This window comes from Temnothorax curvispinosus, unplaced genomic scaffold, assembly GCF_003070985.1.
Source record: "Temnothorax curvispinosus isolate PA1 unplaced genomic scaffold, ASM307098v1 QBEX01011057.1, whole genome shotgun sequence".
Lineage (NCBI taxonomy): Eukaryota > Metazoa > Arthropoda > Insecta > Hymenoptera > Formicidae > Temnothorax > Temnothorax curvispinosus.
The window spans coordinates 69,868-82,806 of NW_020220837.1; the positions used below are offsets into that span (position 1 = coordinate 69,868).

A 12,939-nucleotide genomic window follows, 5' to 3' on the forward strand; every position below is an offset into this window, starting at 1 on the left:
TTACAAGACGCGGTTTTCTTTCTTCCCCTCTCTCTTTCTCTCTCTTTCTTTTTTCCTTGACCATATAGGATTCTGCGCGCGCGACTTTAACGCTAACGCGAAATGCGTTTCCAAATGCATCGCGCGAGCGAGATACAGCCGCGAATACGCCGCTATCCGATACTTCGAAGGTCGAGATCTCTACGTTATATTAGAATAAAATTTCACGGAGTATCAAAATAATTATTCATGCTAATATTAGAGTATTAGAGTATTCTGCAAAAGTGGATCAGTAATTTAAAGAGGAATCCTTGCTTCAAACATTAATGTTAATGAGTCATTGATAAGTCGCGTCCGTTACAAATGTACAATTCCCTTTTGCCCGGGCGACAAGTCCGACGAAATAAAATACGTTAGTGATCAGTCGCGATTGAAAGGCCATGCTCGTTAGAATCGTCAGATTCTAACTTAGCGAAACACGATCGATTGAAGGATAGAAATATTTTCTCTCTCTCTCGAGTCTTCTTCTCGGTCCTTAAGTCTGTCGTCGATCTGATCCCCGATGTCGTTCGTCGTTCTGACGATTCTCCTCCCGAGTAAAACGCAGAGCCGCGAAGCTCTCTCTACCGCCACTCAGGCCACTTGGAAGAGTGGCCGGCATCGTTTCGCCGCCCCGCGGCGGCCGTCCCGCTTAAATCACATGCCGCCGGGTTTCGGAAGATTCGTGTCGTAGGCTCTGATCACGTCGGTCTGGGTCACCGAGCCACCCTCCTCTTGCGAGAACGCGAAACCATCTGCATCGCGCAGCATGCGCAATAACAAAGGTCGCAATTCATTAATCTCTGCCGCAAGAACGTTCATTAATGAGGCATGCGAGATGCGTGGGAGAGGTCTGCCTTCCTAATTTCTCTAATTCGCCGCGTCCAGCGATGAACTAGCTGTTCACTTTTATAAATATCAACAAATAAAAATATATGAATTTGTGACAATGAGAGCCGGGTGCGGTAATTAGTGCGCTATATACATTTATTATACTCTAGAACAATCAGATTGGACTAGCGTTTCGACCCTTTAATTCGTCGGGTCATCTTCAGCGCATAAAATTAGTAAATTATAACTCTTTTTTTTTATAAATTTTCGATTCACACTGTGAAGCAGTCTCGCTTCGAGACGAGACGAAACTTGCTGGCTCATCGCTAGACGCGTCCGTATAGCAGCCGGGAATTCACGGAATTGCTTCCTCCATACAATCCTTAATATTCGGTAAAGCGCTATTTATAGCAAGAAACAAAATGTTCTCTAATCTCGTTCCCGCTAATTAAAATCAGCTATATGTACAAGGCGTCCCGGAAGCGTCGCATTGTTATTCGAGATAAGGAAACTTTAAGAATAAAAGTGGAAGGACGCGACTTCCGGGACGCCTGGCGCAATGCATCGGCTGCTAAAAAAGAATATAAATTTCAGTTATAGAGGTAAAATACTGTGCATGTGCAAGAGTGTGCAGTTAATTAATCAAATTTATCGAAAAACACGTAGAATTCGTTCGAAATGGTAAATTTAAAACTTAGGACGGCACTCGTCGAATAAAATAAAGCTTACGAACGGACGAGAAGAACGGAATACCGTGAGAAATTAAGCGCGTGCTCGTGTAAAGAGTAAAAGTACGAGGGGGAAAAAAAAACACGTTGGAACACAGTTTACCCCAGTAAGAAAGTAGTTTCGCGAGGGTCATAGAGTCACGGGGGTGGGCGATCGATCCGGAAGACCGATCGGGAGGTGGGACCCGACCCCGGCGGGCATCGTAAACGGGAAATTTCTCCGGCTGTGTGCGAGACAACTTACGTGATAGCTCCACCTCGACACTGACTCTGGAGGCGGCGTTCGAGCGCCTGGTGAAAACGCTTTTAACATTTTTCAGCAACCTCGCCGTCTCGGTCAATCTGCAAAGCCGGGCAAGTCAGCAATGATTTAGAGATTCTCGGCTGGCTGGAGAGAGCTCCCTCGCGTCCATGGACAAAATTAATAATTCTCTCCTTTTTCTTTTTTTTTCTTTTTGCATAATGTCTATCTTTCACTGTCTATCTTTCTTTATCATCGCTTTACAATCTCTCGCCTTCGGGATGTTCTCGGCCGACAGTACTTTTCCAATCTCAACGCGAGCTCCGTGCGAGTTTCTTTTTTTTTTTTTTTTTTTTTAATTTCTTTCACACCGACGGATATTACGGATATAACGTGACAGTAAGTGCGGTGCAATTACCGTACAGGAATTAAATAAGACGAGAGAATGGGGTGGAAACCAAACGTGGAGATCGTGAGAGGGTGCGTGCAAATTTATTCGCAAAGGGAAAAATCGATACGCCCCTTACGCTCATTAGAAAATTAATTAATTAGTCATGCAATGCGCTGATAAGCCGGGGTGTACACGTAATGCAAACACAAGCGTGAGTAAAATAGTTACAATCACTATCATTAGGAATCGTCGTGAGCTACATCAAGACCTCGTGAGAAAAATTACGTGTTTGCCGTTTTCAAATCGCTGGTGCTCTGTGTCCTGGCCTTTTTTTTACCCAGCGCTACATATCAAGCGCCTACATCAAAACGATCATGCGTTTCTCGTTTAATCGGCAGTGTTCTCGCTTGTTCGTAGTGTGAAAAGAAGAAGGTATAAGTGGGAGGCACTTGAGAGAATTGTACTTGCTACTGGGGGAGTACTTACACCTCGCGAGATCGGCGATGGCATGCACAGGCCTGCACGGGATACCACGTAAGAGAACACATCAGAAAAGACCGCATTAACGAACAACAGATCGTTCACAGTGAACATTAGTATAGTAGCTGATACACCATTAATTCTACAAGCTCTATTACTTTCAAAGATTGGTAGGGTATTTGGACTCTTATAATACTACATCACTCATCCATTTATCATATATATGTATATATATAGGTGGGGGTCTGAATATAACAATAATCTAGCTCCATTGGAATATTTTATGTGCACGTATGTATACAAACTTAAAAAAAAATAAGGGATTGATTTGCCGTCAATACTGTACGCAAATGAGGAGATACACATTAATTGATGATAAGTAATGAAGTAAATGAAGGGTGTGTAAAGTAAATCTTTAATTTAAAACAAGGCAGGGTTAATAAGAATGATAATGATAACAGAAAACATATCAGATATATATATATATACAATAGAACCTGCAGCACGGAATCATAACGCATTATTTTTTACACTTGTAGAGAAGAAATAAAAACAATTAAACTAGAAATGAAAGGCGTGCGAGAGATTCTATTGCATATGACATGTTCAATACATGTCCGAATTAAATAAATATACAATTAAATTATATTTACAATTAGTAAATAATTATAATTGCATTCTTTGAATATCATACCAAATATTAAAAAAAATATAAGAAATGTATATATACATTTTAAATTAACTTATAATTTAAACAAAAAATATAAATATATATTTCTGGACACGCGAACGCTGGACGAATAATTCGCTGCTCATACGTATATAGAAAAGAGAGAGTGTCGCTGTATAAAATACAGCGCTTTGTTGCTTATTGCATTTTGTATTGCAGGATTTATCACGTTAATCCTAATATTGCACTCGAAAGGAATGTTCGCATATATTAAAACGCTTACTACATTGGCACTCTTGGAAGACGGGAGTCTTGGATGTTGGATGGACGGATTATTCAGGAATAGGAGATCTGAAGTGTTGCGGTTGATGCATGCTCGGAACGGTGCGTGAACCACGAGCCACGTGCTACAAACGGAAACACTCTCAGCCTACTGCGTCTTCGCCGCGGACAGATCAAGGTCCAATATCGATTTAACCATTGCTTCGTCGACCTCCTGTCATAATTCATATTTATCTGCTCGATTAGGAGACAACGATATTGGTACTATAAAACGTTTGTCACTTTCAAGCATTCCGATAAACGATTAACACGCAAGCGAGCAGACAAACGGCAGTGTTAGTTTAGGAAAACTGGAGTAAGTTTCTCGTAATTACATTAGATTAGATAGATAGTTGTTACATACATGCACCTAAATGTACCAAAAAAAAATAGAAGATTTTTGTCCACAGTTTTAATCAGACCACTCAGGCAATGTAAATCTGTTTTCAAGTATAAATATTACGCGAAAATGGAGCTAGAACCTAGAAAGCCATGCATAGTTTCGATAAGTCAACATAACGAAATATATATGATTATTGGAATGATTCATGCATCAATAACGGGTATTATATCCTTTTCTGCAATATATGCAAATCCTTTCGAAAGAAATTTATAATAAATCAATACTTTATCTTTCGAACAGCCTAAATTATCCGTAATAATAATAATGCAACCTTTCACTAAGTATTTGAAAAATATTGGAAAGCACCTCTTCTGTTATTTGGAATGTAACCTTGCGTATTTTCGATGTGTTAGTCTTTAACAAAAGAAATGGAGGCACTTACGAGCTTCTGTAATCCTGATTGTTGAATATATCACCAGGATCAGATTTCTTGATTTCATTCTCTCGGGCTGCTTCTGTTACGGACTTCCAAATAGTATTCCTCACTCTAGATACACGATAGAAACCATCGCCATATAAGTACAAAATATAGATATATCGTCCAAACGCTTAGTAGCATGCATACTTACGCCTTTACTGTGACATCCAGTAGTAATACCGCGGTAGGTATTAATATGAGTCCCAGCCAAAAAACAGGCGAAGAAAATAACATTCTATCATTGCCCAGCATCACAGCGCCGACGTTCAAGAAGGGCCAAAAATTACTGCAAAAACAAAAACGCATTAAACGTATTACGTATTACGTGTTATTACGTATTACGTGTTAGGAAGCTTATAACGAGATATTACGTTGAAAGAATCTTACCTATATATTAAAATAAATAAGAACCAGAGTATAATAGATCCCCATGTCGCCAAGTGGGTGACCCATGTCCATGAGTTTATTATTAGACCCGCCTTCGCGCATACCGTTACTACAACATACTGAGAAACCACATGATACGTAGATAATCTCTTTGACAAGATCACAATGTAAAGAATGTATGAGACTTACGGTATAGACAAAGTTTCCTAGTAGAAGATAGCCACCGTCTCTACCGTTCGCCCAAGCTACGTCTTGCTTCAAAGCCATTAGCGGCAGCCAATACAATAGCGACGAATGAATCAGCCCATTTATAATCCATACCCAAAATACCTGTTTGAGCATATAGATACATTTAGGAACGTTTCACTCTTTCTAAAGATATACTGTTACATTTTTAAATTTAACATTATTTGTATAGAAACATATTTACTTTAATATTGAAGAATGACTCGCCGTTATTCTTCGTCGCGTACAATCCCGGATGAGCCAAGTGAGTTTCCGCGGAACACACTTTGTCAAAGAGACCCATAGCTAATGGAGGAGCAGCAGTAAAAACCTAGAAAATACACCGAAATCATTGGAAATAGAATTAACTCTATTTTTTTTTCTTTTTTAGCAAAATACTATTGTACAGTTTTTAAAAACTTACCACGTTGTAAAGTCCAATTGACCATCTTTCGAAAAGGATCTGTCCGGACCAGCCGGAATAGATGGCAAACCATAATTCGATAACATATAAACAAATATTCTTGTAAAACGAATACAAGATTAATTTACACATTCTGCTATAATTCCAAGAACCGTGAACGAATAACAGACGTTTCAGGAAACGAAACTGTGCGATGGAGTAATCCGAGGCACAGGCCGCTTGAAGACCCTCCACACCCGAGATGCCTGCGAAAAACGGAACATCGCGATGTTTCAACGATATAAAAATATTCGACGAAAATTGATACGGGCGATAAAACTTACCGACGCCGATGTGAGCTTTTTGTATCATGGCCACATCGTTCGCGCCATCCCCAATCGCAAGTGTCACCGCTTTCTTGTTACTCGTGATTAAGTCAACCACCTAAATGAAAGAAGTCGGAACATTGCGATTGATCGAACATTATGTAAATTCAAACATTAGAATTAAAATGTTACCTCAGCTTTTTGAATCGGCGATACTCTGCAACAGATGACGACTTTGCAAGCTGAACATAATTCCAAGAACTCCATCCTGATGTCGCAAGACAAAGCATAGTCTAACGTACTGCCGTCTATAATCAGGGCTACTTCGTTTTTGCATTTTAAGTCAATCCCAAAATCAAGACAGCGTTGGATGATGACTTCTCTTGTTTTCTGTGAGACATATTACGTGAGACGTTTTACGTTAGGTCGACTAAACGCTTAAAACTTCGATAATCACCTACTTACATCCAAAGAAGATTCATTAATAATGTAAAGTGGCATTCCGTGCGTTATCAATTTACACGAGTAACCGATATTTAGGGCGGTTTCCTGCTTATCTCCCGTCAATACCCAGACATGGATATCAGCTTGTATAAAAGCCTGTATCGTTTCTGGAACCTAAAATTATGCGATATTGAAAGAAATGTAATAAGTAATAAGTTTCATTGACGTTTAGCTATTTAATTAATTAATAATATATTCTATACTTGATCTTGTAGTTGATCTTCAATCGCAGTTGCTCCTAATAACGTGAGTTTACTCTCAATAAAATTCGCAGCTTGATCCAACATAGTTTCGCGATTCCTAACACTGATCGACGCTTTATGATACGATTCGCGCCACCACTGTGAAAAGTTATCGAAAGTTATTAATTCAATACTACAATTTATTAAATTCACTCTTTCAAAACAAGATAGAATACACACCTGATAAACATTTTCGGGTATTTCCGCGGAGGCGAAACAAAGCGTTCGCAATCCGTCCGTGGCGAAAGCTTCCAAATGCTCTAGGGTCGTCTCACGAAAATCATCCGCGTGTTCTAAATCAAGATCGCTAGTTTCTAAAGAAGCCGACATCAATCTTTCGTAAATAGCCGAGTCCGCGCCTTTGCAAAAAATTTTAATCTTTCCCTCGGGCGTTTTCACGATCACCGACATACGCTTCCTGGCCGAGGTGAATTCTATAACGTTCAGGATTTCGTATCGCTGCGTCTCGCCTAGAGCTTTGATTTCCACGTAGCTGGGCGTTCGCATGTCAAACACGTAGTTAAAGTTACGTGCCCCATCTACCAGCGCTCTTTCATCTAACATAAAGAAGGAAGAATGGTAACGTAACTCGTTAAACGCCGTATTGTGCTAGCAAAAATATTCGCAGGCAATTTTTACCAGGAGACGCAGCGTGATAGATTATGGAATCGTCTATTTTTTCGGGAATAACCGTGTGGCAAACTGATAACATGACCATAAACTCGTGAAGTATGGCCGCGTGCTCCGCTTTCTTCTTGTCGATAGGATTCGAGGAGTCCCGCACGGCTCTTCCTTCCAAAATATCCTTAATTAAATCGCAATTGCTGTCACTCGTACTTCCGTGGCCGTTTGAAGGATTTGGCAAACTGTAAAATGTTTACATTCGGGAAAATGAGTATTTAAATTGCCAGTTTCTACAGTAGAGAAAAAAAAAAGATATACCGTTGGCATGGAACTTACTCATACAATCTTCCGCCGACTGAACACCGCTTAAACTCCATGACGTTCTTCGTAAGGGTGCCGGTTTTATCCGTGAATATGTACTTAACTATCCCGAGTTCCTCGTTCAGGTTACTCGTACGAGCCATCGCCGGAGTGTTCGTTTCCGGGTGATACATTTCTATGTCCATGTTAATAAACGTAGCCTGAACGAATCTCACTACCTCGAGCGTCACTTGCAGCGATATCGGTATTAAATTATTGAAGAGAATAATAAACGTCAGCAGATTGAAAGCGAAGTTCTTAGTAATTTCCTCTGCAATGAGAAGAAGAACGAAGCTCGAACATCCTCGAGAGTGCCCGCGTGTGCCACGTATTTACCTTGCAATCCCAGGTACCAGAGGCCTTCCTTGTTGGCGTTCGTCCACACGGCGTTGAATATCGCGGAAAGAATGCACAACAGAAGAAGTATGAAAAATAGCATCAGTGTCTGCGTGTTGATCAACCGATCCAGGGTGGATCGCTTCAACGGCGCTGTCGCGGTATTATTCTGCATGAGTTTCGTATCGTGTCCCGTGTATATGACTACACCAAACACCCACCGTGTGTTCCGCAACATCGCGCCACGGAGTAACAATTGATCGGGCCCTAAAGCTACACTCCTGTGAAAGAACAACGCTTGTAACGACGCATTAACTGTCGCACGATATAAAGATGTCAAGATTTTAACAAATGCCAAGACATTTTCATTAATAAAAATACGATACATAATAAATATAATAGAAGCTTCATAAATTACTAGAGAACGAATTGATACAAAGAATAAAGTGATATGGGAGAGAATTTATCTTTTATATTAATTGGAATTAAATAACGACGGATTGGCGTAAACAAAGCGTGCAGAGAAAAAAAATGTACTTTATGGTAATGGTATATTTGTGGTCTTACTGTTTATTGGTCTCCCGTAGGACTCCGTGAAACTCGTATAAATGCCTGTTGGGCGGCTCGCATTGAATGTTCGCGTGAAAATTCATTAATTCCGCAGTATCTAAGAGATTGGCAGTGTCGGAATGGGCCTGTCGGATCTTCAGATTCGTCTCGCCGTCCAGGTTGGCGGTCTCTATGAAGGACATACCCTGTGGTTCCGACGACGACAACATAATCAAGTCAGCGGGGAAGAAAGTGTTGTTGTGAACCTATGCATATTAAAAAGGGCGACTCTAGCGAAGGGACGTATTCGACGATTAATTATCATCACATGAATGATCTTGGTGAAAACAGGCAAACCTTAACCACATCGCCGACGGCTATGGCGCGCCACTGTATCCACTGCCAGCGCCCGTCCCTCAGCACCTCCACCTCTCTCATGTTTGTTTCATCGTCCGCTCTGTGCCTCTTCTAAAAATTGACAAATACCTCTCATTAAATTACGGGTCATAATAACGAAAAATATATAACAAATATATAAAATTATAACGAATATACGTACAACGTCCTCGACTATCTCTTTCAAAGCGGACACGCTGAGAATGAAAATCAGTGGAACCAATGTTGTCCAGCGTCCTGTCGGAGACACGTCTGGTATTTGCTAAAATTTAAATCAGGAAGAATGTTAAACGCCGTTGACAGTACTGAACACAGCCAGAAATTCAACGAGAATACATCAAACGCTTCTTCAACGATTCTTTAATTTAAAGCTAGAACAGCCAACGTTATTTTGATATATGTATATAGACATTTTACATACAAAACTTCGAAATTAGAGGTTGATGGTTGATGGAAAATAAATTGGTATATATCATAATTTTTTTATCTTGACAAAAGTTAGTATAATATCCAACAAACAAAAGCACCTTAATAATTTTTGTAATTTAAAATAAGAAATTTGAAATCTGTTATTTTCGGGGTTGATTGTTCTAGCAGTAAATCTGCTTTAGAAGCATCTATGAGAAAGAATTGTTGAAGAATTTATCCCGTTATATCCGTAATAATTCTGCGTGCAACACTCTACCTGCATGAGTGCGATGAACAGGAAGAAGCAGTTACTGTAGCGGCGGAATTGTTCGAACAGGAACAGAGGTACGAACGACAGAAATGTATACTTGGCGGTAGTAACGTGATTGTTTCTGTATTTCGCCGGCTGATGAGGGGCATTGACGAAAATGACCCTCTCTTCGCCATCATTCTGTTGCCCGCCTAGCTGATCGTCGCCCTGTGAGCCACCATTTTCCGCCCTTACCGGGCCAACTGCAACACAGGAAAAATCCAATTTAATTTTATACATGTCGTTTGCGCATGTACAAATAGGACATTTTTCTAATCTCGAGCTTAAGCCTCTGTAGATTTCGATTTTCCTTCTTCATTTAAATTCGGAGTCGCGATCAATAATTAACCCGCTACAGCGCGCCACGTGTCTCGTAGTCATATATATCCACGTATCTATATTTTCCAAGTCTCAATTTAATCAATAATTTATTGGAATATTTAACATAATGAATAATTATCCAAGTGAAATATTCAATTTCATGAATAATTTAATCAAACATTCTCAATTTTTCTTTTGTAATTCCTTTCCGTGAGCAAGAAAGATTTCTCACGGAAAATTATTACTCGTTCAACTTATCTCGGAAAGGAATCGACATCGTTTTACATTTCCCGCAAGCACCACCCCCCGCGAAACGATCGCGCGTCTCTAGACCCTCTAAGACCCGCATTTCTCCACTCGTCAGATACAGAAATATACCCTCGGCCGAAGGAAAGGTTAATGTAAAGAATAAAGTCACGCTACTTTATCGGAGATTCCAATCGTACGAGCGTTATTATATATATATATATGCCCGAGATATAAATGACATTCGTATATCGTGCCCGGATATTTCTTCTATAGCCGTCCCCCCACGGCCGTGTAACACGTTCCGCCCATCGAGCGATTGGACTGACAGTTGTGCCGCGACACGAACAATTCGCAACAAATGACCGCTATTAAAGTATCATACGTAAACTCGGTAAACTCGAAAGATAAACAATACGGCCGTGAAAATCGCGGCGTGTATTCCTGGCCGATGCGCGCCGCGAGCGCGATTTACGCAAGAGGCTTCAGTTTATCGTCGTGCATGCGTAATTTGCACCTATCGCTTATCGCGAGAGACGTAATACTGACTTTAGATGTTTGCTATATATAGCTATATATAACTACTTTATTTATTTGCCCTCGACGTCGGATAAGGAAGAACTAAATGGCAATCAAATACATCTTGAGTTAACATTATCAGAATATTATTTATTTTTCCTCGACGTCGGATAAGCAGGAAGAACTAAATCACAAGCGTCAATCAAATACATCTTGAGTTAACATTGTCGGATATATTTTGATTTTATTAACAGAGAAGCTCTGTGTATTTTGTACATTTAAGCGAACCTTCTACAACTGGAAGTCTGTATATTTTAATTAGCACGATATTTCGCGCACTTTACGTCAACAATTTAGCCAATGCTGTAAACGACGAAAATACATCGCGTTGTATACACGGAATTGAAAAAGTATGACGTAGATTTATTGCTATCGTAGAATATAGACTTTCACAATTTTACGAGAGACACTTGCCGCGCCGACTCGGGAATAGCAGCTATACGTCAGTGGAATAAAAGATAAGCGGTTACAACAGAAAAGAGAGATAAGCGCGCTTAATTAATAATCCAACGGGAACTTTTAGCTACGACGTAATTTAGTGTTCAGAAAGACTTGGACGTTCGCAAACTCAGGCGACTTATTACAATTAATTCCTAACAATGTACATTATTTTATACAAAAACATTACATAAATTATATATTAATTAAATATTAAAAAGTATACCTATATAATAATTCGTGATAATGCTATATACGTACTACAAATGCGTTATACATTTACCACCAGATACATTCTTGAATCAAAATAAGAAGTAATCTTTATCAATTAAAAATTCTTGGCTCGAGCAATATCGGCGCCACTATTGTCGGCCTTGCATCACGTAGATAACGCGAGTGTTAAACTGAAATCCCGGCCGCGTGAAAATTGTTGGAAAATTCTCGGAAAGCGTACTTATATAAAGAAGAGACCTTCCGCAATAAGCGTTGCCAAAGCATTGTTAAATCGTTACGAAAATTCACCAGGTGGAAATCACCCAGTGAACGATCGTTCGCGTATAGTTCCACGTGGTAACGACAGGCATTCCCGTGAGCTTTAACTATTTAGCTGTCGATCGACTCCTCCCCCGCGCGCGCTCCTCCTCGACGACGACGACGACGACGACTTACGGGTCTGGGCGTGCAGGTAAAGGTGCACCCGGGACCTGAGTTCGTTGAACCACTGCACCAGCTTCGTGACGGCGACTTCCATGATCGTCACGCGTATTTTAAGACGTTTTCGCCGGGGATCTCTCTCTCTCTATCTCTATTTCTCTCTTCCCTTCCGGCACACACGCGCACACGTATTTGACGTTTCTCACATGCCTGCACGCGCGCTACGCCCTTGCCGATTCATGTTCGGCCTCCGTAGTATACGAACGTCTCTCTCTCTCTCCCTTTTCTCTCCCTCTCTTATTCTTTCTCTCTCACGCGTGCGGCACCCGGATCAGAGCCCGTGGGGCGGCCGGATCGACGGAATAGCAGCGGCGTCGCCGCATCGGGGAAAACGGCAACGGCACGAGGAAGACGCCGACGACCGGGGAAACGCGGCTCGGATCGCCTGTAAAGCCCCCCCCGATGAATAATTCTCCCCCTTTAATTGCATCGATCGTCGCGCGCGACGTGCCGCGCAACGACGTCGGTGCGCGTCGCGTTCGCTTCCATTCGGGGAGGAGAAGGAACGGACGGACGGACGGACGGACGTCCGCGACGCCGCGCCGTCGCCGCGCCTCCACCTGTCGCGGTTAGCTTTTGAGGTTATGTCGAGGCGAGCTCGAGGAAACGGTCTCCCCGCCGGATAAATCGGCCGGCTTATCGCGACGCGCGATTATCCGCGGTTATATATTCGCAAACGTTTTGGACGAACGTTTTGGCGAACGTTCGACGAACGGACTCGCAAGGATGACGCGAAGGAAAGTCCGCACTCCGCACCGATGCATGCACTGTCATCGCGATGCGTCGCGCGTTGCATCGCACACAATGTACACATCGCACCGACGCGACGCGCCGACGACGACGTCTCCGTCACGTGCTCCGCGACGTATCTTATACAGGGTGTCCGTGCGTATTTTATCGGTCTTCCCGAGACGCGGTAACTTTGACAAATATATAAATATTTATAATAATAAAATAATTGTACACTGTTATTAATTAAATATTAAAGGACGAAACTTAAACCATGATACCCTGAGTTAAGTAGCATTTTATTTTTTCAACTACTACGTGTGTTGAAATTTATTATTTTA

The 12,939-nt window shown here is 41.3% G+C and overlaps 1 protein-coding gene across 4 annotated transcripts; it reads right to left on the reverse strand.

Annotated features, from left to right (window-relative positions):
* Window positions 1-247: 247 nt before the first annotated feature.
* On the reverse strand, window positions 248-12,910 carry LOC112461092 (probable phospholipid-transporting ATPase IA). Of its 4 annotated transcripts, none has more exons than XM_025026171.1 (21): window positions 11,825-12,910; window positions 9,539-9,774; window positions 9,017-9,115; window positions 8,815-8,925; window positions 8,476-8,723; window positions 7,909-8,189; window positions 7,549-7,843; window positions 7,228-7,454; window positions 6,769-7,145; window positions 6,550-6,687; window positions 6,308-6,460; window positions 6,035-6,232; window positions 5,861-5,960; window positions 5,538-5,782; window positions 5,319-5,444; window positions 5,078-5,218; window positions 4,889-5,007; window positions 4,653-4,787; window positions 4,466-4,570; window positions 2,696-2,727; window positions 248-773 (listed from the first exon to the last, which is right to left on the reverse strand). In XM_025026171.1, exons 1-21 carry the CDS (start codon window positions 11,904-11,906, stop codon window positions 676-678), a joined length of 3,546 nt encoding a protein of 1,181 aa, XP_024881939.1. In that variant the 5' UTR covers window positions 11,907-12,910; the 3' UTR covers window positions 248-675. The 4 variants fall into 4 exon arrangements, with proteins under 4 accessions (XP_024881939.1, XP_024881937.1, XP_024881940.1 ...); XM_025026169.1 differs by lacking the exon at window positions 2,696-2,727 and adding an exon at window positions 1,822-1,919 and having other exon boundaries at window positions 11,825-12,908; XM_025026172.1 differs by lacking the exon at window positions 248-773 and adding an exon at window positions 1,845-1,919.
* Window positions 12,911-12,939: the final 29 nt, after the last annotated feature.

Excerpts from the sequence above, each read along its gene's own strand:
- LOC112461092 (XM_025026169.1), bottom strand. The coding sequence starts at position 11,906 with ATGGAAGTCGCCGTCACGAAGCTGGTGCAGTGGTTCAACGAACTCAGG. Across the intron at positions 5,445-5,537 it reads CAATTGGACTTTACAACGTG|GTTTTTACTGCTGCTCCTCC; the intron begins GTAAGTTTTTAA and ends TGTATTTTCTAG. Across the intron at positions 5,008-5,077 it reads TAGGAAACTTTGTCTATACC|TATGTTGTAGTAACGGTATG; the intron begins GTAAGTCTCATA and ends GTGGTTTCTCAG.